Source organism: Prionailurus bengalensis, chromosome B1, assembly GCF_016509475.1.
Source record: "Prionailurus bengalensis isolate Pbe53 chromosome B1, Fcat_Pben_1.1_paternal_pri, whole genome shotgun sequence".
Classification (NCBI taxonomy): Eukaryota; Metazoa; Chordata; class Mammalia; order Carnivora; family Felidae; genus Prionailurus; species Prionailurus bengalensis.
Genome location: NC_057344.1, coordinates 152,804,117 through 152,830,594, shown reverse-complemented (window position 1 = coordinate 152,830,594; position 26,478 = coordinate 152,804,117). Strand labels below are relative to the sequence as shown.

Sequence of the window (26,478 nt, the reverse complement as noted above, 5' to 3'; positions counted from 1 at the left end):
CACACACACACATATACATACTATATATATACACACACATATATATACATATACTATATATATATATACACACACACACGTCTATAACATCTATGGTTTGCAAAAGCAAAGTATATGTGAGCAAGTTATTAATGGATGCAGCACATACATCCAGTCATTCTGTCCCTGATCTTCCAAGACCTTCCAGAAATAATCAAAAACTAACTTAAGAACCCCAACTGGAATCTTTAAATAAACAAACTGCTCTTATTAATATCTTAATATAATATTGTTCGATTTATAATAACTCTTACATGCACAAACAAGGGGAGAACATAAATTTTATACAAGAATAGAAGTAATGGTCTGAGATGATACTAATGGAAAGACGTAAAACTGTTGGGTAGAAATGGGATGAATGAGGCGAAGTCATATAATTAATACGATTTTGTTTCCTATTATGTGAAATAGTGATAGACCCCAGCAATCCCCACCTCACTATAGCCCAAGTTTTGCCGAGTGTTGGACTAGCTGGCGAAATGACAATACAACCTGTGGGTGTTAGGTCTGTGATGTTAACCAGTCTACCTTCCCCAGGATTTGAGGTCTGCTTACAACACCTTAAGAGATCGGTGCTATTTCCTAGCTTCCCTCCATTTCCCTCTGCCTCTTCCTCCGGGCGCAGTCTCAGCCCTTGTGCCCATTCGGCGTCACCCTCCCGGAGACTTTTTTTCCTTCCCTAACCATGAGCTTCTACTCCCTTTCATCTCTACATAAACCCCTTCCCTCATCACACCTGGGAGAGAAATTGAAATATAATGGGAGCAGGAAAGGATGATTGGCACTACTATTACTATTACTCTTTAAATCCAAACCAGGATGCCCCTTCCGGTGGAATAAGGCAGTTAATAAAAGGTCTTCAAACCTTGTCATAATCCTCCGGACTTCTAACATAATGAATCTAACATGAGAGGTTAATAAAAGGACTAGTAGTACTTAAAACACTTCTCCAACTTTATCGGGAAGGGAGAAAAATGCAGATTGCTTGGGTTGAGCACGGGAGATCGTCGATAGCCAGACGACTAGATAGGTAGGTAGGTTAGGTAGACAGACGGACAGAGTGAGCTACGCAGAATCCTTAAATCAGATTTAAAACAATAAATTGTAAGGATTAAAGACAGAAGTTCATGGGGTGGGGCAGGGATCTGGATCTGCCCTGCTTTCACACGGTTCCTACAGAGCTGGCAGTGCTCCTAAACCAGCTCAGCGCCTTCTCCTCCAGCCACACAACCCGTGCAAGTCACGAGGACACACACGACCCCGAGGCTGCTGCTTCATCTTTCCGGTCCAGCGTCCCCTGCCCTAGGAGTGGAAGGGATTTTTTTTTTAAGGTTCTGTGCCTCACTCTTGGCATCCGGAGCCTCAAATCGAAATCCCAGTATTCCAGGAAGAGGGGAGGAGGGGTTTTTGATATTTTCGTCGCGAGGCTGACGGTTTCTTGCACCCAGATCTGGATCTGAGATGCTGCTCCCTCACCCCCCACCCGCACCCTAGAGGAATGAGCCCTGGAGCTCAGACCCAAGCGCGGTCTGGGCGTGCGAGAGGAGCGAGCGCGGCCCGAGCCGACCCGGGGCCGAGGGCTGCTGGCCGGGTGGTGGCGGCTCCGGGGCTGAGCACGGCTCCGAGAGCAGCGAGAGTCGCACAGGTGCTGTTTCCGCGAAACCCGCCTTACTCGCCCAGGAGAAAGAAGGGGCAGCCTTCAGGGTCCGGAGCGCAGGATTGGGGGTGGGGCGGGGGCTGAGGGACTCCGGGATCCGGAGCCGGCTGGAGCGGGGCTTTTCCCTCGCGGAGAGACTAGCCCCGGTGGGTCTGAGCAGCAACTTCCTGGCAGCGACGCTCCACCTCCCTTCCGCCTCCCGGGGCATCCCACCTTCCCGCCTTCCACTTTGGTGTAATGATGAGCCCCCAAAGTGAAGGGCACCCCACGGTGTGGGGGCGCCTTCTGTCCTTCGCCCTTCTCCTCCCTAGAGAAATAACAGCTCTTGCCACCCACCCCAGAATAGCATGTGGCGATGCCCTAAATAACAGCTTCCAGAAGGCACTTTCCCCCAAAATAAAAGCAGCCGGCCACCCCCACAATATTTCCCATCACCGGCCCCAAATAACGATTCTAAAAGCCCACCGCTCCCGAAATCGTCGCCGCTGAGCTTGGAACAGTTCTCACTCCCTCCAGCCCGAAATGTCACTTCCCCACGCGTTTAAGTGAGAACCAGCCGCACCCAACCTTCCGGCGTGGGTCTCAGACCTCTCTTTGCCCCCGCTTGCAACTTCCCAGCACCTCCCGCCCCCCCCCCCCGACCAGACTCGGTTCACACGCAGGGTAGTCGCACAGCGCTCCGCACCTCTTGTCAAACAATGCAACCAAGCACAGCAGAGGGGGCGAAAAGGCTAGCGAAAGCGGACAAATGTTAATTCGTGATGCGGGATGAGATTTCGTCCGCGGCAGCAGCGTCCAGGGCCCCCCGACCCACACTTCCAGGCCCCGCCTCGCCCCTCCGCCCCAGGTCGCTGCCGTCCCCACCCCCAACACTACCTTCGTTGCTGGGGCTGGCCAGGAGGGTCCGGAGCGCGGCGCACAGGAGAAGGCACGTCCAGAGGGGGGCCCTGCGAGGTGCGGAGTAGCAGCCGGCCAGAGACGCGGGGGTGCTGGGGTGGCCGTCGCCGCCGCCACCGCCGCCGTTGCCCGGGGGCCTCCGGCGTCCCGCACCCGGGGGCCCCGAGCTCCGCATCTTCTCCTGGCTGCCTCCGCCGCTGCTGTCCCGCGCGGCTCAGTCCGCGGCGCCGGACTCGCGGAGGGGGCGAGGGAGGCTCGCGACTCCTGTGCGTTCCCCGTGGGGTCCTCCGCCTTCTGGCACGCGGCTCTTCCAAATGCGGGAACCACGGATCCTCTGAGACGGCCGAAGTTTGCTTCTGGCTCCTCTCTCCCTCCTCTTCGGCGGGCTTAAATTAAATACTAGTTATGGGTGATAGTGCAGCTCTGCACTGGACCCAAGGGTGTCGAGAAGGTCCCGGGTCCTGTTTCTCTGCCTCTGAAGACTTTTAAGGATTGAGGTCTCTAAAATGCCCCTGGGGGAAAGCTAAAGGTTCCTTCTCAGTCTTCAGGGCTGAAACGAAGGTAAGGAAGACAGGTCATCTTCAGTCAAGAAGAAATCCTCCGTAAAAAGAGGAGGAAAGGGCAGGGTGGCTAAGGATAAAGGAAAGGAGTTCAGAAAATACAGGGTGGGGAGAATACGAGAGGCGAGCAAAGGAAAAGATCCAGAGTTCAGAGGCTGGCAGGAGGAAACAGCTGCGGGCTGAGCGCCGACGAGGGGAGGTGGTGGCGGCGGCGAGCGGGCAGGCGCGCGGAGCCCGGCGGCGGCAGCCCGGAGCTGCTGCGGTTCCCGCGGCTCGGGGAGGAAGCGGTGTGCGCGCGGCTGGGAGGACGAGGTTGAAACTGCACCGCCACGGCGCGCTCCTGCTGTGTCTGGAGCTCCGTCGTCTCCTCTGCCTCCCCGCTCTGCACCTCCCACCCGCCTCCCTCCTCCTCCTCCCAGCTCCCCCGCCCTCCGCTGCTCGCTGCCTCGCCAGTGAGAATCTACTGTAAGTGTGAGTTGCTTAGACGAAGTCACACACTCGCGGAGGGAAGTAATCTGAAGGCTGCTGTGGTGAGTGTTGCCTAGCGGTCTCCGGGAGAGGCGCGTGTTCCTCCCCGGATAATTAGGGCGCAGAATTCTCCTGACGGTGCCTGCGAAGACTGGGGCTCCCGGGAGGCGGAAGGGAAATCAGCCTTAGGTTCAGCCGGCAGCCCTTGGAGAAGCGGGTCCTTTGGTTTGGCACAGTGCCTGCTGCCCATCGCAGGCTTGTGGCATCAACAACCTTGTCGTCACATAGCCACGTATTCGCAGAGGCTGTGCTGGTCCGTGGCTAGTTTCTTAAACACCCATATCGCTCACTGCTGCTCACCCTTTCTATTCTTCCAATACTTTTGGCAGCTGGGATGGGATAATTAGTCAACATTTTTTTTCAGAAGTAAATTGTCGAATTTCTAAATATAGACACCGTGACTATGATTGAAATTTCACGGAGTCAAAGAATTCGACTTCCTGAATTTTGCAGTGTGCCAGGTACTTTACGGTATATTGATTTAATTTATTAATTTCATTGATAGGATGTGTTAGTTTTGAGAAATTATATGATATGAAGCTATATGCAGTTAATTCCAGTGAAATTAGCATGGGTCAAATAATTTCAGGGTTTAAAAAATACTATTTTAATTTTGTGTGTTCTGCATCGAGAAACTTACAAAACAATTACCAAAAAAGCAGTTTGAAACAATTGACTTTCTATGCTTCACCTCTATTATGTATTCTCTTCCTTTAATATTTCTCTTCAATTTTCTCATTCATTCTAAGAGATAACATCTGAAAGGCAGTTGTAATAAATACTGCAAATAAAGCATCTACAAAAAAGTGTGAGTTTAGAAGAAAGGTATCTTGTTTAATTTGGTGTATAGTAACTACTGTGAAAATTCGGTTTGCATTCACACCTAACGAAGGAGACTCAGCTCACCAGCTCTGACATCTAGAGCCCTGTTTGTCTTCACAATAAATTTCTCATCATCTTTAGCTGATGACATTTGTTTCTTGTTTAAATATTTGCGGTAAAGATGAAAGAATAAAGAAGCAGTGATGCAATTTTATAAAGAGATAGAAGCTTATCTTTGATTTTCTTTTTTCCTGAAATGTTTTGGCACCAGAAATCTAAAAGCAGCTTCTTTCCATTATAGTGTGCTCCAAATGCATGAAGTAAATTTAAAGAAATGGCAGTGAATCAGCCTTTCAGTTTGGCAAAAACCTCATGGTGAGATGCAGAGTTGAATTTTATGTTTCTATTTGAAGACCATTCAAAATGTAAGCTCCTCCCTCCAAACTATAGTTGAATTACTTAAAAAAAAAATATATATATATCTAAACAGACAATCAACTAAGTTCTCTAAAACCTGCAGATAGGTAATAATGATAATGTGAAACATAGGCAGTTTAATTGGGCTTTGAAATTGTTGCCTTACCTCTATAGACCTCAGTATCCTCATCAGTAAAATGAGGGATTTGGAGAAAATGATCAAGTTCGCTTCTCTTCCATATCCTTTGCACTTCTGTGTTACTGCCTTTGTCACCTATCACCAAATATTTACTCTTAACCTCAAAATTATTAAATTTCTTCAGCCTGACATTGAAAGTCTTCTACTACAAAGATCTTAAGTAAAATTTCCATTTTGTTTTACCTTAAAATTTGAAATACACTGTTCCCTAAATTGCCTCATACCTTTGTTTTTATGCCTGTCACTCCATCCTATCGAAGTTTCAGCCCTGAAAAATTTAACACTCTCCCTCCACACACACAAACTCACACATACACATCTTTCTCATCTAAAATCCTACCCAGGGTCCAGAGAGAATGGACATTCTATACTGTTGTTATTCACAAAAAGAAGTGATTCGGTTCTCCTTCTCAAAGTATTCATAGCTTATGATTTATGTCAATCAACATAATGGCAATATTTTCTGAATGAAAAACTGGAACAAGTTAGCTAACAACTATAAGCATATATATTGAGATAAAAATAATTTAAAGTTGGGTATGTCAAAGAAAACTTAGTAGTTTTCACTGTGTTGGCTAATTATGTTATCCCCCACTCAAGATAGTTAACTCTTTCTTAAGTGACTAAGACCACAGAATGCCAAGTCCTTCATGTTCTTCACCTTAAATGGCAGCCATCTTTCTCACGGTTGTTTAAAAATATTTGTTGCATGTCCTTAAAAGAATGAACAGCTGTAAAATAGAGCCCCACTTACAGCAATTAAAGAATTAATCAGACAAGTTAAGGAGGGTGGCTTGGTTTGGGCCTCAGTCTCAAAAGAGATCTTATATTTGGCCATTTGTTGATTTCTTGGAACGTAAATACTCTTTTAGCATACTCACATTGGACCACAGTATTGCACGAAAACTAGATTTGTCTTTTTCCTTCATACTACTGCTTTGCACAAGAAAAGGCTAAAACATCAGTAGGAGCTTAGAAGTCCTATTGTTTGCTTTTCTTTTGCTTGGGAATACTGCTGTGGCCTCAAAAGGTGAATGTGGCTGATGTCTCCTAGATCTCACCTTAGATTTGGCTTTTTACTAAGCTTTCGTGAAGAAGAGAAATTCAGAATCACATTGATTAGATATCTTGGAAGGTTACTACCCTATAAAAGGTATTACAGTTAAGTTCAAGGTATTAATAAGCCTAAATATCTTTACTGCATTCAAAGTAGAACAACAAAAACAATTATACTAAGCAGAATTGCTAGTAATTACTGAAGATTGCTATGTGTGAAGCATTATATCACGTTTTACATTAATTATTTTACTTAATACTGACATTTTAACCACATTGTTGGTATAATTATTAGCCCCATGTTTATGAAGAGAAGACTGAGGAAATGAGGTTAGGCAACCTGAGTAGTTTCACAGCTGCTAAGACATGGGAATTTTAGCCCATGGCACTGGCTCTCTGAAAAAAATTGTAATATAATGGAAGTAAAGAATAAATTTGATAACCAGTCATTCAGAAATGAAAAAAAAAGAGGACTGTCCCCCAATTCTGCATTAATGTGAACAATTAATGAATAAAAAATACTTCAATTTTTAAGTTCACTTAAATCCAAAAGCAATAGCCAAATAATATATAGTACAGGTCAGAAAAATGAATAGGAGAAAACAAGAAACAAGTGATCCTATGTAAGCGTTATATGGAGAAAAAGACTGTCTTCTGTAAACAAAAACACACATACAATCTGTGTACAATGGAAAGACAATAGACCAAATCAAGAAAATAAACAGTAGGTCTGTAGACAGATAATATTAATAGAAACAGCACAAAACCCATGTAAACTATGGTAGAAAACATAAGCAACAGTCTTTACGAAAATAATGTAAGTAAAACATCATAAACCAAAGAGCATTTTTTTCTAAAATATGTATTATTGGCAATTTTTTACATAATTGTTTTAAATGTTTGACACTTAGCTGCATGCTTTCTTTCAGAGAATTTTGTGAAAAAAAAACAAAAGCAAAGCAAACTTTTAATCCATGGTAGATTTTAGATATGAAATTATAAGATAGCTTAATGGAACTGTAATATGTACTAATGAAGTTAATTTTTCAAGTCCATGATTTCCTGAGGAGGATACATATATGGTGATGTTAATTATTTTGACCCCAAAGGAAAAGGCTGACTAAAATATATTTAAGCAATCAATAGCTCTTAAAGTTCACAACCAAGAAAATGCTAATGTATTCGTTATTTTATGTTGCATTTTAATTTAATTAACATAAAACAGATAATAGTTTAATTTTTGTTCATAGTTATCTTGTTTAAGAATTTTTCTGAAGTCCTCGAATCACTTTTCTCTACTAATTACCCACATTTTTGCTATTAATGTTCAATTTAATTGTATTTCAATTTAATTTATTATTAAATGAGTATTTAACTTAAAAAATAAGGAATAAATAGCTTTGTAATTAGTTAATGAGGGTTTAATATATAAATTATTTTATTACTTAACAAGTTTAAGGAAAAAAACCCAGCCTGTTAGGGCAGTGAAACTATCATGTATGATGCTGTCATGGTGGAATATGACATTATATACTTGTCAAAATGTATTACATGTACCACACCAAGAGTGAACCCTAATGTAAACTATGGACTTTAGTTAATAACAGTGTCTCAATATTGGCTTATCAGTTGTAATATATGTCACCTTTACACCTTAAAAAATATAAACATATTGGCATCATAATGAGCCGTCATTTTTTTGTGTTTTCTATGAATATCAAGAAGATAATAAAATCTTCCTCTGTCAATGAGTATTAATAGAGAATATTGTAGCAAAGAATAAGGAGCAAGATATTTAAATAAATTAGAGTGAGCCCAAGAGCCACTGATTTTTACTGTTGTTGTTGGAGGTTGGTTTATTCTCTAATCATTCTGTGATCGATGGGTGAGTGCTATTGACATTTGAGTGTAGCGGGAGGCCAATGCTGCTATAGTTGATGAGGAACCAAACTGACTTTGGTTGTTCTTTGGTTGTTGTTTGCCTCCAGCATCTTGGATAAGTGGCATCCTATGAAGATGTGAACAATGAAATAATAAGGACTCTCAGGGCTGAAGAAGTCGGAAAAGCGTGCTCAGAAGAGTCCCAAGATTGAAGTGATACACTGTGAGTGACTCACTTCACTTAAAACTCACCTATTCTAACCATCTTCTGGATTCCAGAAGTGCATGCTGTTATATGAAAAATAAGTTGTAGCATTTTTCATATTCAAAAGAATGTTTTTTTAATTAAATTCAGTGCATATACTCACTTGAAATTCATAAATAAGGACACCTGGGTGGCTCAGTCGGTTGAGCATCCGACTTTGGCTCAGGTCATGATCTCATAATTCAGGAGTTCGAGCCCCACTTCGGGCTCACTGCTGTCAGCTTGTCAGCACAGAGCTTGCTTCAGATACCCTGTCCCCCTCTCTCTGCCCCTTCCCTGTTTGCACTATGCCAAAAATAAATAAATATTTAAAAAAAAGAAATTCATAAATAATCCACTCATAGGAGAACATATTTTATAACTAGCTATAGTTTACTAGGGGAAAAACTGATAAATTTACCCAATGGCATAAATAAATAAGGGTTATATATGTGATCAAGCTTTTGTTAAATGCTTGATTGGTTGTCCCACACTGTCCCAAATTGGTTGTCTCTGGAAAGGCTTCTAGGTAAAAGCTGGCAATGATAATCTCATGTACTCTCATACTCTGTTGCTGGAAAGTGAATTTAGAATATCTCTTGTAGGGTGGTTTTGCAAAATCAAATGTTTTTAAAATATGGTAGCTTTATATCTAGCAGCTAGAAATTTTAAATTTTAAGCAAACACATTAATTAAAATGGGTTAAAAGATGAAACATAATGGTATTTTTAAAGTTTTTGTTTCAATTCCAGTTAGTTAACATATGGGGTAGTATTGGTTTCGGGGATGCAATATAGTGACTTAACACTCCCATACCACACCCGGTGCTCATCATTACAAGTGCACTCCTTAATCTCCATCACCTATTTAACTCATCCCCCACTCACCTCCTTTCGAGTAACCATCAGTTTGTTTTCTACTTAAGACTCTGTTTCTTGGTTTGTCTTGCTCTCTATTTTTGCTTTCCTCTTTTATTTTGTTTCATAACTTCCATACATGAATGAAATCATATGGTATTTGTCTTTCTCTGACTTATCTCACTTAGCATAGTACTCTCTAGCTCCATTCCTGTTAAGGCAAATGGCAAAATTTCATTCATTCTTATGGCCGAGTAATATTCTAGTGCACATGTATATGTACCACTTCCTTATGCAGTCATCAGTTGATAGACACTTGTGCTATTTCCATTATTTGGCTATTGTAGTAATGCTGCTATAAACATCAAGGTGCATGTATCCCTTTGAATGAGTATTTTTGTATTCTTTGGGTGAATACCTAGTGCAATTGCTGGATCTTAGGGTAGTTCTACTTTTAACTTTTTGAGGAACCTCCATAATGTTTTCCAGAGTGGCTGTTTGCATTCCCACCAACAGAGCAAGAGGGTTTCCCTTTATCCACATCATCCCCAACACTTGTTTATGGTGGTTCTGATTTTAGTCATTCTGACATGTGTGATATAATATTGCATTGTAGCTTTGATTTTCAGTTCCCTGACAATCAGTCATGTCGAGCATCTTTTCATGTGTCTGTTGGCCATCTGTATGTCTTCTTTGGAAATATGTCTATTCATGTCTTCTGCCCATTTTTTAATTGGACTATTCATTTTTGGGGGTGTTGTGTTTTATAGGTTCTTTGTATATTTGGGATACTAACCATTTGTCAGATATGTCATTTGCAAATATCTTCTCCAATTCCATAGGTTGTTTTTTTCCTTTTGCTGTTTGTTTTCTGCACTGTGCAGAAGCTTTTTATTTTGATGTAGTCTCAGTAGTTTAGTTTTGTTTTTGTTTCCCTTGCTTCAGGAGACATATCTAGAAAACTGTTTCTATAGCCAATGTCAGAGAATTACTGCCTGTGGTCTCTTCTAGTATTTTCATGGTTTCGGGTCTCATATTTAGATCCTTAATCCGTTTTGGATTTATTTTTGTGTATAATGTAAAGAAGCCCAGTTTCATTCTTTTGCATGTTGCTGTCTAGTTTTCCAACACCATTTGTTGAAGAAATTGTCCTTGGATTGGAAATTCTTTGGATATTCTTTCCTGATTTTTTAAATGTAATTGACCATATAGTTGTGAGTTTATTTCTGAGTTATCTATTCTGTTTCATTGATCTATGTGTTTATTTTGTGCCAGCAACATACTCTTTTGATTACTATAGCTTTGTAATATAACTTTATGTCCATAATTATGATTCCTCTATCTCTGCTTTTCTTTTTCAAGACTGCTTTTCAGGATCTTCTGTGGCTCCATATAGAACAAAATTGTTTGTTCTAGCTGTGTGAAAATACTGTTGATACTTTGATAGGGATTGCATTAAACGTATAGATTGCATTAAATGTATAGATATGTTGCTTTGAGTGGTATAGACATTTTAACGATATTTGCACTCCAATCCATGAACATAGGATGTCTTTCTATTTTATTTGTGTCATCTTCAATTTCTTTCATCAGTGTTTTACCATTTTCAGAGTACAGATCTTTCACCTCTTTGGTTAGGTTTATTCATAGGTATCTTATTGGTTTTGGTACAATTGTAAATGGGATTGATTCCTTAGTTTCTCTTTCTGTTGCTTATGTTATTGGTGTATAGAAATGCAACAGATTCCTGTATGTTGATTTTATATCCTGAGAATTTACTGAATTTGTTTATCCATTCTAACAGTTTTTGGGTGGAGTTATTCAGTTTTATGTATAGAGTATCATGTCATCTGCAAATGGTGAAAATTTTATCTCTTCTTGTTGATTTGTATGCTTTTTTTATTTTTATTTGTTGTCTGATTGCTGTATCTAAGATTTCCAGTACTATGTTAAATAAAAGTGGTGAGAGTGGACATCCCTATCTTGTTCCTGACCATAGTGGAAAAGCTCTCAGATTTTCCACATAGAGGATTATATTAGCTGTGGGTTTTTCATATGTGGCCTTTATTGTGTTGAATTATGTTTTCCCTAAACCTACTTTTTTTGAGAGTTTTTACATAAACGGATGTTGTACTTTGTCAAATGCTTTTTCTGAAATGCATTTATTGAAATGATCATATGATTTTTATCTTTTCTTTTATTAATGTGGTGTGTCTCATTGTTTGATTTGCAAATATTGAACCACTCGTGCAACCCAGTAATAAATCCCACTTCATCAAGGTTAGTGATTTTTTAAATATATATTCTTGGATCAGTTTGCTAGTATTTTATTGAGAATTTTGCATCCATGTTCATCAGAGATTTTGGCCTGTAGTCTCTTTCTTAATGGAGTCTTTGTCTGGTTTTGGTATCAGGGTAATGCTGGTCTCATAGAACGAATTTGAAAATTTTCTTTCATTTTCTGTTTTTTGGAAAAGTTTGAAAAGAGTAGATTTCTTTAAATGGTAGAATTTTCTTGTGAAGCCATCTGGTCCTGGACTTTTGTTTTTTGGGAGTTACTGATACAGTTTCTTTGCTGGGGATATAAAATGTGCAGAAATTGGTTGCATTTCTATACACCAATAATGAAGCAACAGAAAGAGAAATCAAGAAATTGATCCCACTTACAATTCCACCAAGACCCATAAAATACCTAGGAATAAGCCTAACCAAAGATATAAAAGATCTGTTATGCCGAAAACTATAGAAAACTTATGAAACAAATTGATGAAGACACAAAGGAATGGAAAAGTATTCCATGCTCATGGATTGGAAGAACAAATATTGTTCATATGTCAATACTAACCAAAGCAATCTACACATTCAATGCAATCCCAATCAAAATTGCACTGGTATTCTTCTCAGAGCTAGAACAAACAACCCTAAAATCTGTATGGAATCACAAAAGACTCCGAATAGCCAAAGTAATGTTGAAAAAGAAAACCAAAGTGGGAGGCATCACAATCCCAGACTTTAACTTCTATTACAAAGCTGTAATCATCAAGGCAGTATGATATTAGCACAAAAACAGACACATAGACCAATGGAATAGAATAAAGAACCCAGAATTGGACCCACAAATGTATGGCCAACTAATCTTTGACAAAACAGGAAAGAGTATCCAATGGAAAAAAGATAGTCTCTTTAGCAAATGGTGCTGGGTGAACTAGACAGCAACATGCAGAAGAATGAAACTGTAAGACTTTATTACACCACACACAAAAATAAACTCAAAATGGATAAAAGACCTAAGTGCGAGACAGGAAACCATCAAAACCCTAGAGGAAAAAAACAGGCAACAACCTCTATGACCTCAGCCACAGCAACTTCTTACTCAACACTTCTCCAAAGGCAAGGGGAAATAAAAGCAAAAATGAACTATTGGGACCTCATCAAGATTAAAAGCTTCTGCACTGCAAAGGAAACAATCAACAAAACTAAAAGACAACAGATGAAATGGGAAAAGATATTTGCAAATGACATATCAGATAAAGGGTTAGTATCCAAAATCTATAAAGAATTTACCAAACTCAATATCTGAAAAAAAATCCAGTGAAGAAATGGGCACTCTCACCACTTCTTTTCCAAAGAAGACACCTAGATGGCCACAGACACATGAAAAAATGCTCAACATCGCTCATCATCAGGAAAATGCAAATCAAAACCACACTAAAATACCACTTCCCACCTGTCAGAGTGGCTAAAATTAACAACTCAGGAAACAAAAGATGTTAGCGAGGATGTGGAGAAATGGGAACCCTCTTGCACTATTGGTGGGAATGCAAACTGGTGCAGCCAATCTGGAAAACAGTGTGGACGTTCCTCAAAAATTAAAAATAGAACTACCCTACCGCCCAGCAATAGTACTAGTAGGAATTTATCCAAAGGATACAGGAGTGCTGATTCACAGGGGCACATGTACACCAATGTTTATAGCAGTGCTTTCAACAATAACCAAATTATGGAAAGAGCCCAAATTTCCATCAACTGATGAATGGATAAAGATGTGGCCTATATATACAATGGAATACTCCTTGTCAATGAGAAAGAATGAAATCTTTCCATTTGCAACAATGTGGATGGAACTAGAGGGTATTATGCTAGGTGAAATAAGTCATTCAGAGAAGGACAGATATCATATGTTTTCATATGTGGAATTTGAGAAACTTAACAAAAGACCATAGGAGAAGGGAAGAGGGAAGAAAATAGTTTCAAACAGAGAGGAAGGCAAACCATAAGAGACTCTTAAATACAGAGAACAAACTGAGGGTTTATGGGAGGGTCAGGGGAGAGGGGAAAATGGGTGATGGGCATGGAGGAGGGCACCTGTTGGGATGAGCACTGGGTGTTGTAGGTAGGCGATGAATCGTGGACATCTACTCCTAAAGTCAAGAGCACACTGTATACACTGTATGTTAGCTAAGTTGACAATAAATTATATTTATAAATAAACAAAAAAATAAAATTTATTTGCTGTTTATAAGTCTGCTCAAGTTTTCTATTCCTTCTTTTTTCAGTTTTGGTGGTTTATATGCTTGTAGAAATTTATCCATTTCTTCTAGGCTGTCCAGTTTGTTGGCATATAATTTTGCATAATATTCTCTTACAATTATTTTTATCTCTCTGCAGTGTTGGTTGTTATTTGTGATTTCATTTATTTGAGTCTTTTTTATTTTTGGTAAGTCTGGGTAGAGGTTTATAAATGTTATTAATTTTTTAAGCAAGTGCCTGGTGTCATTGATATGTTCCATTGTATTTTTAGTTTCTATATTTATTTCCATTCTAATCTTTATTATGTCCTTCCTTCTTCTGGCGTTACCTTCATTTGTTGTTCTTTTTCTAGCTCCTTTAGGTGTAACACTAGGTGGCTTATTTGTTTCTTTTTTGTTTTTTGAGGTAAGCCTGCATTGCTATTTGCTTCCCTCTCAGGACTGATTTTCCTGCATCCCAAAGATTTGGGGCTGTTCTATTTTCATTTTCATTTGTTTCCATGTTTTTTTCTATTTCTTTGATTTCCTGGTTAATCCATTCATTTTTAGTAGCATGTATTAGTGGTTTTCCCAGATTTTTTCTTGTGGTTGATTTCTAGTTGCATAGTGTTGTGGTCAGAAAAGGTGCATCATATGACTTCAGTCTTTTTGTATTTATTGAGTCCTATTTTGTGATCAGACATGAGGACTATTCTGGAGAATGTACCATGTGCACTTGAAAAGAATGCATATTCTGCTGCTTTAGGGTGGAATGTTCTTAGCATATCTGTTAAATCCATCTGGTCCACTGTCTAATTCAAAGCCATTGTTTCCTTATTTATTTTCTGTTTAGATGATCTGTCCATTGATGTAAGTGGAGTGTTAAATTCCCCCACTATTATTGTATTATTATCAATTAGTTCCTTTATGTCTGTTATTAATTTATATATTTTGGTGCTTGGAAGCACCAAATGTTGCTATGTTGGGTGCATAAATATTTACAATAGTTACACCTTGCTGTTGGATTGCCCCCTTTATTATTTTATAGTGCCCTTCTTTGTCTCTTGTTACAATCTTTGATTTAAAGTCTAGTTTTTCCTTTTTTTTTAAGTTTATTTATTTATTTATTTATTTTTGAGAGACAGAGAAAGAGAGAGAGAGAAAGAGAGAGAGCACAATCTGGGGAGGGACAGAGAGAGAGGGAGACAAAGAATCTGAAGTAGGCTCCAGGCTCTGAACTGTCAGCACAGAGCCTGACGTGGAGCCTGAACCCATGAACTGTGAGATGATGACCTGAGCTGAAGTCAAATGTTCAAGTGACAGAGCCACCCAGGTGACTCACATGGGTGAGTCAGTCAGTTAAGCATCCGACTTCAGCTCAGGTCATGATCTCACAGCACGTGAGTTTGAGCCCCATTTCAGGCTCTGTGCTGACAGCTTGGACCCTGGATCCTGCTTTGGATTCTCTGTCTCCCTCTCTCTCTCTCTCAAAAATAAATAAACATTAAAAAAAACCTTTAAAGTCTGGTTTTTCCAATATAAGTATTGCTACTCCAGCTTTCTTTTGATGCCCATTTGCATGATAAATGTTTTTCCATCCCTTCACTTTCAATCTGGAGGTGTCTTTAGTTACAAAATGAGTAACTTGTTTTCTTTTGTTTGTTTGTTTTTGTTTTTGTTTTCAATTCATTCTGACACCCTATGTCTTTTGATCAGAGAGTTTAGTCCATTAACATTCAAAGTAATTATTGATAGAAAATATTTATTATAATTATAATTTACTAAATAATCTATTTATTATGTATTTATTTCCATTTTATTACTTGTTTTCTCATTTTTTTCCGATCCTTTCTTATCTTTGGTCTCTCTTTTCTAAAATTTTTTTTTAACATTTATTTATTTTTGAGAGACAGAAAGAGACAGAGTGTGAGCAGGGGAGGGGCAGAGAGAGAAGGAGACACAGGATCTAAAACAGGCTCCAGGCTCTGATCAAGCTGTCAGATTAGAGCCAGACATGGGGCTCGCACCCAGGAACCATGAGATCATGACCTGAGCTGAAGTCAGACACTTAACAGACTGAGCCACCCAGGTACCCTTAGTCTCTCCTTTCAACTCATAGTCACCTTTAATATTCTTGCAGGGTTGGTTTTATGGTCATGAACTTCTTTAGTTTTTGTTGGTCTGGGAAACACTTTGTGTTCCCTTCTATTTTGAATGATACTTACTGGATAGAGTATTCTTGCTGCAGATTTTTCCCATTCAGTACTTTGAATATATCATGCCAGTCCCTTCTGGCTTGCCATGTTTCTGTTGAGAAATCTCCAGGTAGCCTTATGGATCTTCCTTTGTAAGTTAAGGACTTCTTTTTTCTTACTACTTTTAGGTTTTTTTATTTATCACTATATTTTGCAAATTTAATTACAATATGTCTTGGTGTTGTCCTGCTTTTGTTGATTTTGTTGGGAGATCTCTGTGCCTCCTAGATCTGGATGTCTGTTTCCTTCTCCAGCTTAGGGATGTTTTCAGCTATTATTTGTTCAAATAAATTTTCTGCCCCCTTTTCTTTCTTTTCTTCTAGGACTCCTATAATAGGAATGCTATGACATTTGAAGGAGTCACTAAGTTCCCTAAGTCTATCCTTGTCTTGTGTAATTCTTTTTTCTCTTTTTTCCATCTTGATTACTTTCCATGACTCTGTGTTCTAGGTCACTAATTTGGTCATCTGCTTCTTCCAGTTTGCTGTTCATTGCATCAGGCCTGTTTCTAATCTCGTTTATTGTACTCTTCATCTCTGATTCTTTTTTAACTCTTTTATCTCTAAGGTAAGGGTCTGACTCATGTCTTCTTTTCTCAAACGCAGTGAGCATCTTTTTGATTGTTGCTTTAAATTCTCTATCAGGGATGTTACTTATATCTGATTTCCTTAGATATCTGCCCATGACCTTATCTTGTTCTTTTATTTGAGATAAATTCCTCCATCTTGTCATTTTGTCTGAGTTTCTGCATTCTTCTCTGTGTTAGAAAAGCCAGTTATGTCTCCTGTTCCTAAAAGTAATGGCTTTATGTAGAAGAAGTCATGTAGTGCCTAGGGCCTGGTGGTTCAGCAAGTGTTTTTGGTGTGTACTGTGTGTGCTCTGCTTTTGTTTTTTGGCTGCCTTATCCTTCAATCAAATTGTCTATAGTGGGTCTTCTTGCCTGCTGTGAGCAGTGTTTGGTGCCTGGCCTATATGTGATGAGTTTTACTAGGTGTGCTCTGGTCTGCTTGTGAAATGAGACCTGACACCAACTCCACCAGAACTGAGTCCCTGTAGAACTCTCTGGTCAGGAGATGTGGTGTGGACAGGGTTTTGTGTTGGTCTCTTGGGGTGGGGCCCACTGCACTGGTACTGAGGCAAGTGTGACTGAGAAGGGCAGTTCCACCAAAGTGTAGGGGTGTGGGGTTTGGTGTAAACAAGTTGGGAAGCCAATGTGGGTGCTGCACTGTTTCCTGCAGGTTGTTGAGCTTATGCTGAGGGGTGGGAGAGGAAAACGTCTCAAGCCAACTGCTTTGTTCCTGGAGAGGTGTCTCTATGAATGTTGCCTTTCAGGGAAGCACTCATATAATAGCAAATACTCTGCCCTCTTTGGCACCAGGCATTTTTCAGATCACTGTTTCCATGCTATCTACATCTAGGTTGTTTGCCTGCCTTCTCTCCATGAGCAGGGCAGTGCTCTCCTGGATCTATCCCATCCAAGCCTGCTGACCTTTAAAACTCCAGACTTTGGGGCACCTGAGTGGCTTAGTCGGTTAAGTGTCTGACTTCGGCTCAGGTCATGATCTCATAGCTCATGGGTTCAAGCCTTGTCAGGCTGACAGCTCAGAGACTGGAACCTGCTTTGGATTCTGTTTCTCCTTCTCTTTCTGTCCCTCCCCCCATGCTCTCTCTTTCTCTCTCTCTCAAAAACAAATAAACATGAAAAATAAATAAATAAATAAATAAATAAATAAATAAATAAAACTCCAGACTTTAAGCCTCACTGGTTGCAAGAACTTATGAAATTCAGCCTTTTTCATTTTCCAAGCCAGTGGCTTTGCAGAAACATTCTCCTTGTATATTCCCCTGTGTGCTCCTCTCTCTGTCTCCTCCATCTCCAAGACCACATCTCCCTTGCCTCTGTAGTATCCACAATCTGTTTCTCCCCTAAACCACATCTCTGCATTTCCTACCTTATTTCATGTGGCTTCTTCTCTCTCTTTGGTTGTGAAGTTTGTTCTATCAGTCTTTAGGTCAATTTTGGAGGTATTTAAGATATTTTGACAGCTATCTAGTTGTATTTATGGGGTGAGGCAAGACTTGTATCCTCCTACTCCACCACCATCTTCCTTTCTCTCCATAATGTTATTTTTAATGGATAAAAATCAGAAATGAATGTTCATTAAGAAGTATTACATACATCTGTATAATAATGAAACACCATGGAATGATTTAAATGTTTGGAAAAATATGTACATAAAAAGAAAGTTCTGAAGTATCATATTATAAAGACACAATATAAAGCATTTTTTTTTAATTTGGAAAGTTATGTGTCATTAATGACATCTGTATATGATTGATGGGATAATTTGGATTTATTTTTCTACTTGTTTTTGAATAAAAGAATTTTTTTTAATTTTCATCTCATTTTTGAGAGAGAGAGATAAAGAGAGAGCACAAATGCAAGAGAGCCAGAGAGAAAGGGAGGTACAGAATCTGTAGCAGGCTCCAGGTTCTGAGCTGTCAGCACAAAGCATTAAGTGAGGCTCGAACCCACAAACTGTGAGATCATGACCCAATATGAAGTTGGATGCTTAACCAACTGAGCCACCCAGGTGCCCCTTATTTTTCTACGTTTAATTTTTATATTTTATGTAATTAGCACTTATTACTTGTATAACCATGGAAACATAGAAATAAAAAAATATCCCAGAAGAAAATGTGTATTCATTCATACATACAAACATACACATACAGATGCACAACAGGGAAGGAAGAAATAAGAGGAGGAAAGGAATGAGTAGAGTTGAAATACAGTGATGATGAAAAGCCTTATATGACCACAAATTAGGAAGTAAAATTCTTTCAATTAGCTCCTGCCCCTATTCTGAAAACAGGAGGATGTAATCACTTTTGTGGTATGTCCACTACATTTTCAAGTATTCTGACAATGTTGGGAGGTTGTGTACCTCATTTTCCAATGAATTTATTGGTGGAATTTCCAGCACCCCACTTGATTGATGGCAGTTCTGCTCTTATTTTCTTTCCATACTGGTTTACTTCATAATTGGCAATGTCCCTGTTCCTTTGCTCCAATAAGTGTGGGCTTTGAATAGCTAGTTTTCTCAACCTCGTGAAAGGAGAGGAGGATTGTATCACAGAAACACTAAGTATTGATATTTGACTTCATTGTTCTAAAATTTGATCACAGAGAATTTTTCTGAAGCAATACTTTTCAAACTCTTTCCTGGTATACATTTTCCTGGCTTCCTTCTTTTCACTCTTCTTCACCTTTCCCTTCTTCAAGCACCTTTTAAATACCTGTCTTTTCAATTAAAGAGAAGATTTCCAAATTCATTTTCTTCAGTAATCTTATGCCCAGATTTTCTCAGCAAATATAACTAAAAAAAAAACCCAAAAAACATAGAAAGGTTTTTCTAGTTCTATGGGCTCAAAATAGAGCCAGCTTCTGAAGTAGCACCTTTTCCTACATGTTTCCTCCATGCTTTTATAAATTTTATAAAAACATGAAAGCTTTATAGATACAACAAATATATATCATTAACTGCTTTTGAGTGATAAAACAACATAAGATAAATACAAAAATGTTAGTAATGGTTTGTAGTAAAACTAGTTGATTTAATTAAAGATACTATGAGAATTTTTTGGCTATAAGTTGAAAATGAATTTAACTGTAAGTACTGATGGACTCTGAGGAAGAACATGACTCAATAAAGGGCCTAAGCATGAACATAAATCACAAATTGAAATAGTTGTTTAGGATCTACCAACAATTTTTATTGTTAAGCCTGAAATTTTTAGAAAATGGAAGTTAATAAAAATATGAAAATGGGTGCCTTAATTTATAAATGTATATTTAAATATTAATTAAACAAAGGACTTTAATTTTTTCTAGAGAACAAAAAACCTAGGTAAAAATATATAAATTTTCCTTTACTTACACAAAATATATTCCCAGTGTTATTGTGTCCTATAACCAGATTCCATTCCATGTTTACCAACAATAATAAATATAACCAAAAAGGCAAAATGGGAATGCATATTTAATATTAAAGCAAAACAAAACAAAACACCTCTAAGCTCTTTTTCATAGGCATGTATATGGAGCCTTCCTGCAGACTTATTTATACAGTGAACTAGTCTGAGCACAACAGCTTTTGAAGGCCTCCCATTGGAAGGTGAATCGAAGTGAACATTCGTACCTTCAAAATGTGACAGAGTCCCAAAATGAAAACTTTAAAGCATTGGATTGCCTCTTAAAATTCTGCCTATCAAAATTATTTTACTATAAGTGAGTTTTTGTAGACATTCATTTTGAAATAATTATAGATTCACAAGACATTGCATAGAAATGTACAAAGTTCTGTGAACCCGTCCCCATATTCCTAAATCTCCCCAATGTTAATGTAATGGCACATTTGTAATACAGTATTAAAACCATGAAATTGATACTGGCATAATTTATAGGACTTATTCACATTTCAGCAGGTATACATGCACTTGTGTGTATATGTATGCAATTTTATTACATGTGTATGTAGCCTGTATAACCTCCAGGAAAATCAAACACTTGTACCATCACCAAAATATCCCCTCATGCTCTCTTTATAGCTGCATATATCCCTCACCTCTAGCCCTTGGAAACCACTAATAGATTATTTTCCATTTATGTTTTATGCTATTTCACAATGTTACATAAGTGGAATTATGCAGTATGTACCCTTTTGAGATTGGCTTTTTTCATTCAACATAAATTCCTTGAGGTTCATCCAAATTTTATATATCTAAATATATATCTATCTATATCTGTATATCTATATATAATTTGTTTTTATTGCTGAGTAGTATTCCGTGGTATTAAGGTACCACAATTTGTTTAACCATATCACTCACTAAAGGATATTTGAGCTTTGGGCTATTACAAATAAAGCTGCTATGAACATTTGTATACAAATTCCTGTGTGAAAATAATATTCATATCTTTGGAGTAAATGCCCAAGAGTACAGTTTGGGGCCATATATGGTAAGTCAGATTTCATCATTAATTTTTAAAGATATGTGGTTTATGACCACTCTAATTACATGTCCAAGTTATCCAACAATAACAACAACAGAAACAGGATGAATCAGATCCAGTTTTATAATAAATCTCTTTAAAAAGAAAATATTAGGACACACAAAAATATTCCACATAAACATGAAACATCGTAAAATGGTCAATGAGATGTTGAATAAATAAAAAAGAATGTCTGAAGGAGACAGTTTTAAAAATCAAATCAATAAATTTATATATAAATCTATAATAATATATTTTATATTTAAATTCAAGTATCTTAGTGGATAACTAGTTATCTTAATGAAATAATATCACACAAACTTGTACTTCCTTGATTTACTCAAAAAATATATTCTTCAACCTCATTCTCTCTTCTTAAAAAAAAAAAATTGTTTTAGACTCTTAACACTTATACCCGAATGAGTAACTCCTATCACTTCGTCCCAAACTGACATTTCAAAAGATGAGTTCAAATACATTTGCAGAGATATTTTTGAGTTCATTCAAGCTGAGCAGTGCTTCTTATCTTTTGAAATGTCAAGCGGCTGGTCTGAGGAAAATGGAAACAGATTTCTTTTTTAACATCACACATGTGGGCATAGGATTATGACTTGGTTTCTCCAACCACACTGTTGGAAAAATATCATATTGATTTGTGAACAAAGGCCTTTCTTTTCCAGAAGAAAGAAAAGAAAGAGAGAGAGGGAGAGAGAGAGAGAGAAAGAGAAGAGAAGAGAAAGAGAGAAAGAGAGGAATAAAGAAAAGGAAAAGGAAAAATCAGCCATTTTAATTAATTTGTATTGGGAGTTTTATCTGAAGTTCCTTTTTTGTATCTTTCCATTTTGGATTTCTAATCACTTTAAGTAGGTTAAAACTTGTATTATCATGCAGTAATGTAGTAGTATGAAAATTCAAAACCTCTGTAATGTAGACCAAATATTGGATTTTTGAAACCTAAATTTGACATTAAATGTATATTTAAATTGGAAAAAACATATAAAATATTCATATGACCTTAACCCCACATGAATAAATATTTACAGAACCCTTTATTTTCCTAAAAGCATTAAAAATACTGATGAACTTGTACACTGTATAAAGGTAGCAGATTGAACACATGCATCCACTTTAGATTGCCTCTGAAACTCTACTAAAATTACTAGTAAAAGGATTTACAAAATTAGTAATGGATCAAAATACAAACACAAAGTCATAAGGAGAATGAAAACAAAAAAGGAGATAACAAAAATATTTTGGAAGATGGACTATATTTGGATGAGGGATAAATAATCTAAGAGGCCCAAGAAAGTTGAAGCCTAAGCAGTAGTGAGGGAAAAAAAATAAGCAGTCAATTTTCTTTTCAAAATTTTATCTCATTTTACTTAACATACAGGGTTAGTTTCAGGTGTACAATATCATGATTCAACAATTCCATACATTCAGTGCGCATCACGACAAGTGCACTCCTTAATCCTCATCACCTGTTTAACCCACCTCCCTTCTAATAACCATCAGTGTGCTCTCAATAGTTAAGAACCTATTTCTTGGATCCTTTCTAATTCTTTTTTCCCCTTGTTCATTTGTTTTGTTTCTTACATTCCACAGTTGAGTGAGATCATGTGGTATTTGTCTTTCTCTGACTGGCTTATTTCGCTTAACATTATACTCTGTAGCTCCATACATGTTGCAAATGGCAAGATTTCATTCTTTTTACGTAAGCAGGCTGATTTTTCCTCTGAATCCAAAGAAGACTCTGAAATTTATGGCATTAGATAACTCTGATAGTGGAATAATGGAACAAAAATATGACTTTCAATTGAAAATGTGTTTTGAAAAGAATCGGATTTCCAGATCCTATTCCCTAATCTGTGCTGTTAAGTATATTTCCCTCTAATTTACCTCACTCAAATCTGGAGTTTTATTCTCTGAAAAAAGTTAAACAGAAGTCCCTGTTCTAGTTTATATCAGTATGAGTGAAGATAAGAATAGTGTCCTGCATATTATGTATTATATTAATTGTTTAATATTAGAGGCAACAAATTGCCTCAACACTCAGTTGTTTGAAACAGCATTGATTGCTTCAAGGTTTCTGTAGATTTGGAAATTGGACACAGCTTAGTTGTATTGTGTGAATTATGTCTCTCAGGAGCTGAAATCGAGGTAGTGGATGGAGCTATAGTTATTTTGATACTCAACTGGTGAAGGACCTACTTCTGAACTCACTCACTTTGTCGTTGGCAGGATTTGGTTCCTTGTGGCCTCGTTGTCAGAGACTATCCTGAGTTCCTCACCATGTGAGTCTCTTCCACATTACATCTTACCTCATCGATGTGAGCAAGTGAGAAGGTAAAAGATTGTGTAAGCAAGAAAAGAGATAATTTTTACAACCTAATTTCCAAAATTACATTCTATCACTTTTGCCTATTCAATACATTAGAAGCAGTCACTAGGTCAACCTACACTCAAGAGGAAGGAAGGACACAGAATATGAATATCAAGTGAGGTAAGGGAGACATCTTAGGAAGTATGGCCACTACACATGACTTTTGTGTATGGAACTCCAGAACTGCCAGACTTCCTTGCCCACTCTGTTTTAAACCTATGAAACAGGAACAAGACATAAAAATAGAGTAGTAAAAAAAAAGTTTTTGAAAACTAAATATAATTGAAATGAAAACTCAACAGAAGGATTGACTAGACAGTGAAGAAAATGAAGCAAGGAAAAGTGTAAGGTAGCAGAGTAAATATAAGAAATCCAGAGGACTTGCTGGAAAGTCAAACCTTCTAAAATAATTCCAGGGGCACCTCGGTGGCTCAGTTAGTTAAGCGTCTGACTTCAGCTCAGGTCATACATAATCTTGCAATTCATGAGTTCAAGCCCCACGTGGGGTTCTGTCCTGACAGCTCAGAACCTAAGGCTGCTTCAGATTCTGTCTCCCTCTCTTTCTGCCCCTCCCCTGCTCACACTCTGTCTCTCTCTCAAAGATAAGTAAACATTAAAAATTTAAAAAAATAAAATAATAATTCCAGAGGGGAGAAAAGATAATGAGAGAAAATCATCCAAGAGATAATTAAATTAAAACCTATAAATATTAAGGATACAAGTCTGGATACTGAAAGCTCACAACCCATACCAAGGAATCAGTAAAATGACTAAAAATAGGTTTAGGCAAAGACACAGTTAGGGCATTTCAGGACAACGATGAAAAAAAAAAAAAAAAAAGAGAAGAGTCTATTAGCTACTAAAAGGAGAGCGAAAAACATTACAAAATATACATAAAAATTCAGGAATTGGAATTACTTTTGTTATCTATTGTCTATTATTTTAATTTATTTTTTATTGAAGTAAAATTAACATGCGATCTTGTATTAGTTTCAGGTGTACAACATATTGATTCAAGAATTCTATACATTATTCAGTGCTCACCACAATAGGTGTAGTCACCATTGGTCATCATACAACATTGTTACAATATTATTGAGTATATTCTCTATGCTGTACTTTTCATCTTTGTGCCTTATTTATTTTATACCTCTAAGTTTGTAACTCTTAATCATCTTTATCTATTTCACCCATTCCACCACCACCTCCCTTCTGGCAACCACCAGTCAGCTCTCTGTATTTAAGAGTGTGTTTGTTCACTTGTTTTATTTTTTAGATTTCACATAAAAGTGAAATCATATAGTATTCGTTTTTCTCTGACTTAGCTCACTTAGCTTAATACCTTTAAGTGTGTGAATACCAACACTGGTAAATAGAACAAAATGGAGCAATGTCTTCAAAACTTGTAAGAAAAAATATTTCCAATCTGAAATTTTACATCCAGCTGAATTTTCAATATGTGTGAAGATCAAATAAATTTTTTCTTTAGTACTTCCCACCTGATTTTTCTTAGGAAGGTACTGGATAATATACTCAACCTAAATCAAGGTATAAACTAATAAGTAATTACATGTGTATTCTGAAAATATGTCTCCAGCACAGAAGTAAAGGGAATAGGATTCTCAGAACATGGTCAAGGATGATCCCAAGATGAAATCTGTATTCCTGGTATGGAGGCCAAACCATTCTGATCAGAGAGATCAGAAGACAGTTGAAAAGATTTCTTTCAGAAAGTAAAATTGATAAAATGCCTGATGCATGCTAATGCAAGGAAAAGAGTGATAAAATTAATTAATAAATTAGGGTTATTTTAGTGATAGGAAAAATAAGACAGTTTTTAGGGAAAATAAAGTTTTAGGGAAAAGACAACTAATAATGTGATACTTCTTGAATGACCATCTGATAGCATTCACATAATAACAAAATGATGCAAATGCAGAATGTAGATCTAACAATAATGTTGATAAATAGGAGTGACTGAAGGATGTGATGGAATGTTATAGAGGGGAATGATGAAAAAGAACCAAATCTTTATCTTTATTATTTCAAAATTAATAGATAGTGTACAACCTTAAAAAACTGGTATGTTGAAGCATATTTAATGCTGTCTATTTAATTTAGATATATACAGATATATACCAAAATAATCAGCTAATGAGTCAAAATGGTTGATTTTGGAAATACAGAAGTCAGGGGCAGAGACACTGAACAACTCCTTTATTAGTAAACTTTTTGAACTTTGTGAGTCTTTAAGTTATATGCATTTATAACTGATGAAAGTAAAACTAGAATAAATATAGTTTGTGTGGTTTTAAGTATTTCACAAATATATAACAAATCATATATAACTCCCTTTAATTTGTAATTTTACAGTTAGCATTATATTTTCAACATTTTTACATATAAATAAAGTATCTCTTTCAGTTAGTTGTGTAGTTTTACAGTATTCTGATACGAGGGTTAAGGCATAATTTAATTATCCATTTTATTTCCACTGTTGTCAATGTAATGAAGACTCTTGCACATGTTTTGTCAAAGTCCATCTAAGCTTATACACCTGGAAATGGAATAAAAAGATCATAAGTGTAAGATTAAGATTTCAACCTTATCTAGATATTATCAACATGTTCTCCATAATGTCGGTAATGGTTTTCAATCGTGAAATACTTCGATTTGGCAACTGATGAATATTGTAGCCTCTGTCTTCTCCAAAGTGAAGTAGTTCCTTTGACACCTGATTTTTCAGTAAACTGTTCATTTACTTTATTTTTAAATTTCTGTAGTGACTTTTTTCTAAAGACTTCATGAAGTTTCCTCTTTTTTTTTTCCTATGCAACATTAAATGCAGGAGGACAGTGAAGCAAAGTCAATAGAGGTTTAACAAAAAAATGATTGTGATTGAAAACTGTTATGTCCTTCAAAGATATGGTTCATGTGTGAAGGAAACACTAAGTCCTGTAGAACTTCAAAAGAATAGCGCTCAAAGAGATTTTCATTAAAACGTTTTGGATGAATTTTTCTGCATCACCAAGTGATAAGAAATGGCTATGAACATCAATTAGGTAAAAATTAAGATAAATGTGTAAAAATCCTAAAGTCTATGGGAAAGGGTAAGGTCT

At 37.4% G+C, this 26,478-nt stretch overlaps 1 protein-coding gene and 1 long non-coding RNA gene across 6 annotated transcripts in view; one reads left to right on the top strand and one right to left on the bottom strand.

The window, feature by feature from the left end:
- Window positions 1-3,520, bottom strand: part of EPHA5 (EPH receptor A5) — a 349,973-nt gene extending 346,453 nt beyond the window's left edge. For 3 of the 5 annotated variants that reach the window (XM_043572578.1, XM_043572580.1, XM_043572579.1), the window contains exon 1: window positions 2,573-3,519. In XM_043572578.1, coding sequence (XP_043428513.1) covers window positions 2,573-2,768 — 196 coding nt within the window. In that variant the 5' untranslated portion in view covers window positions 2,769-3,519. Of the gene's footprint in view, window positions 1-2,572 lie in introns of all 5 variants that reach the window. The other 2 variants (XM_043572581.1, XM_043572582.1) reach the window with 1 other exon arrangement.
- A 55-nt stretch (window positions 3,521-3,575) lies between these two features.
- The window catches only part of LOC122478851, a 95,073-nt gene continuing 72,170 nt past the window's right edge, over window positions 3,576-26,478 (top strand). Inside the window, exons 1-2 of the long non-coding RNA XR_006296176.1 lie at window positions 3,576-3,683; window positions 8,164-8,279. This is a non-coding gene — a long non-coding RNA (uncharacterized LOC122478851). The remainder of the gene's footprint in view (window positions 3,684-8,163; window positions 8,280-26,478) is intronic.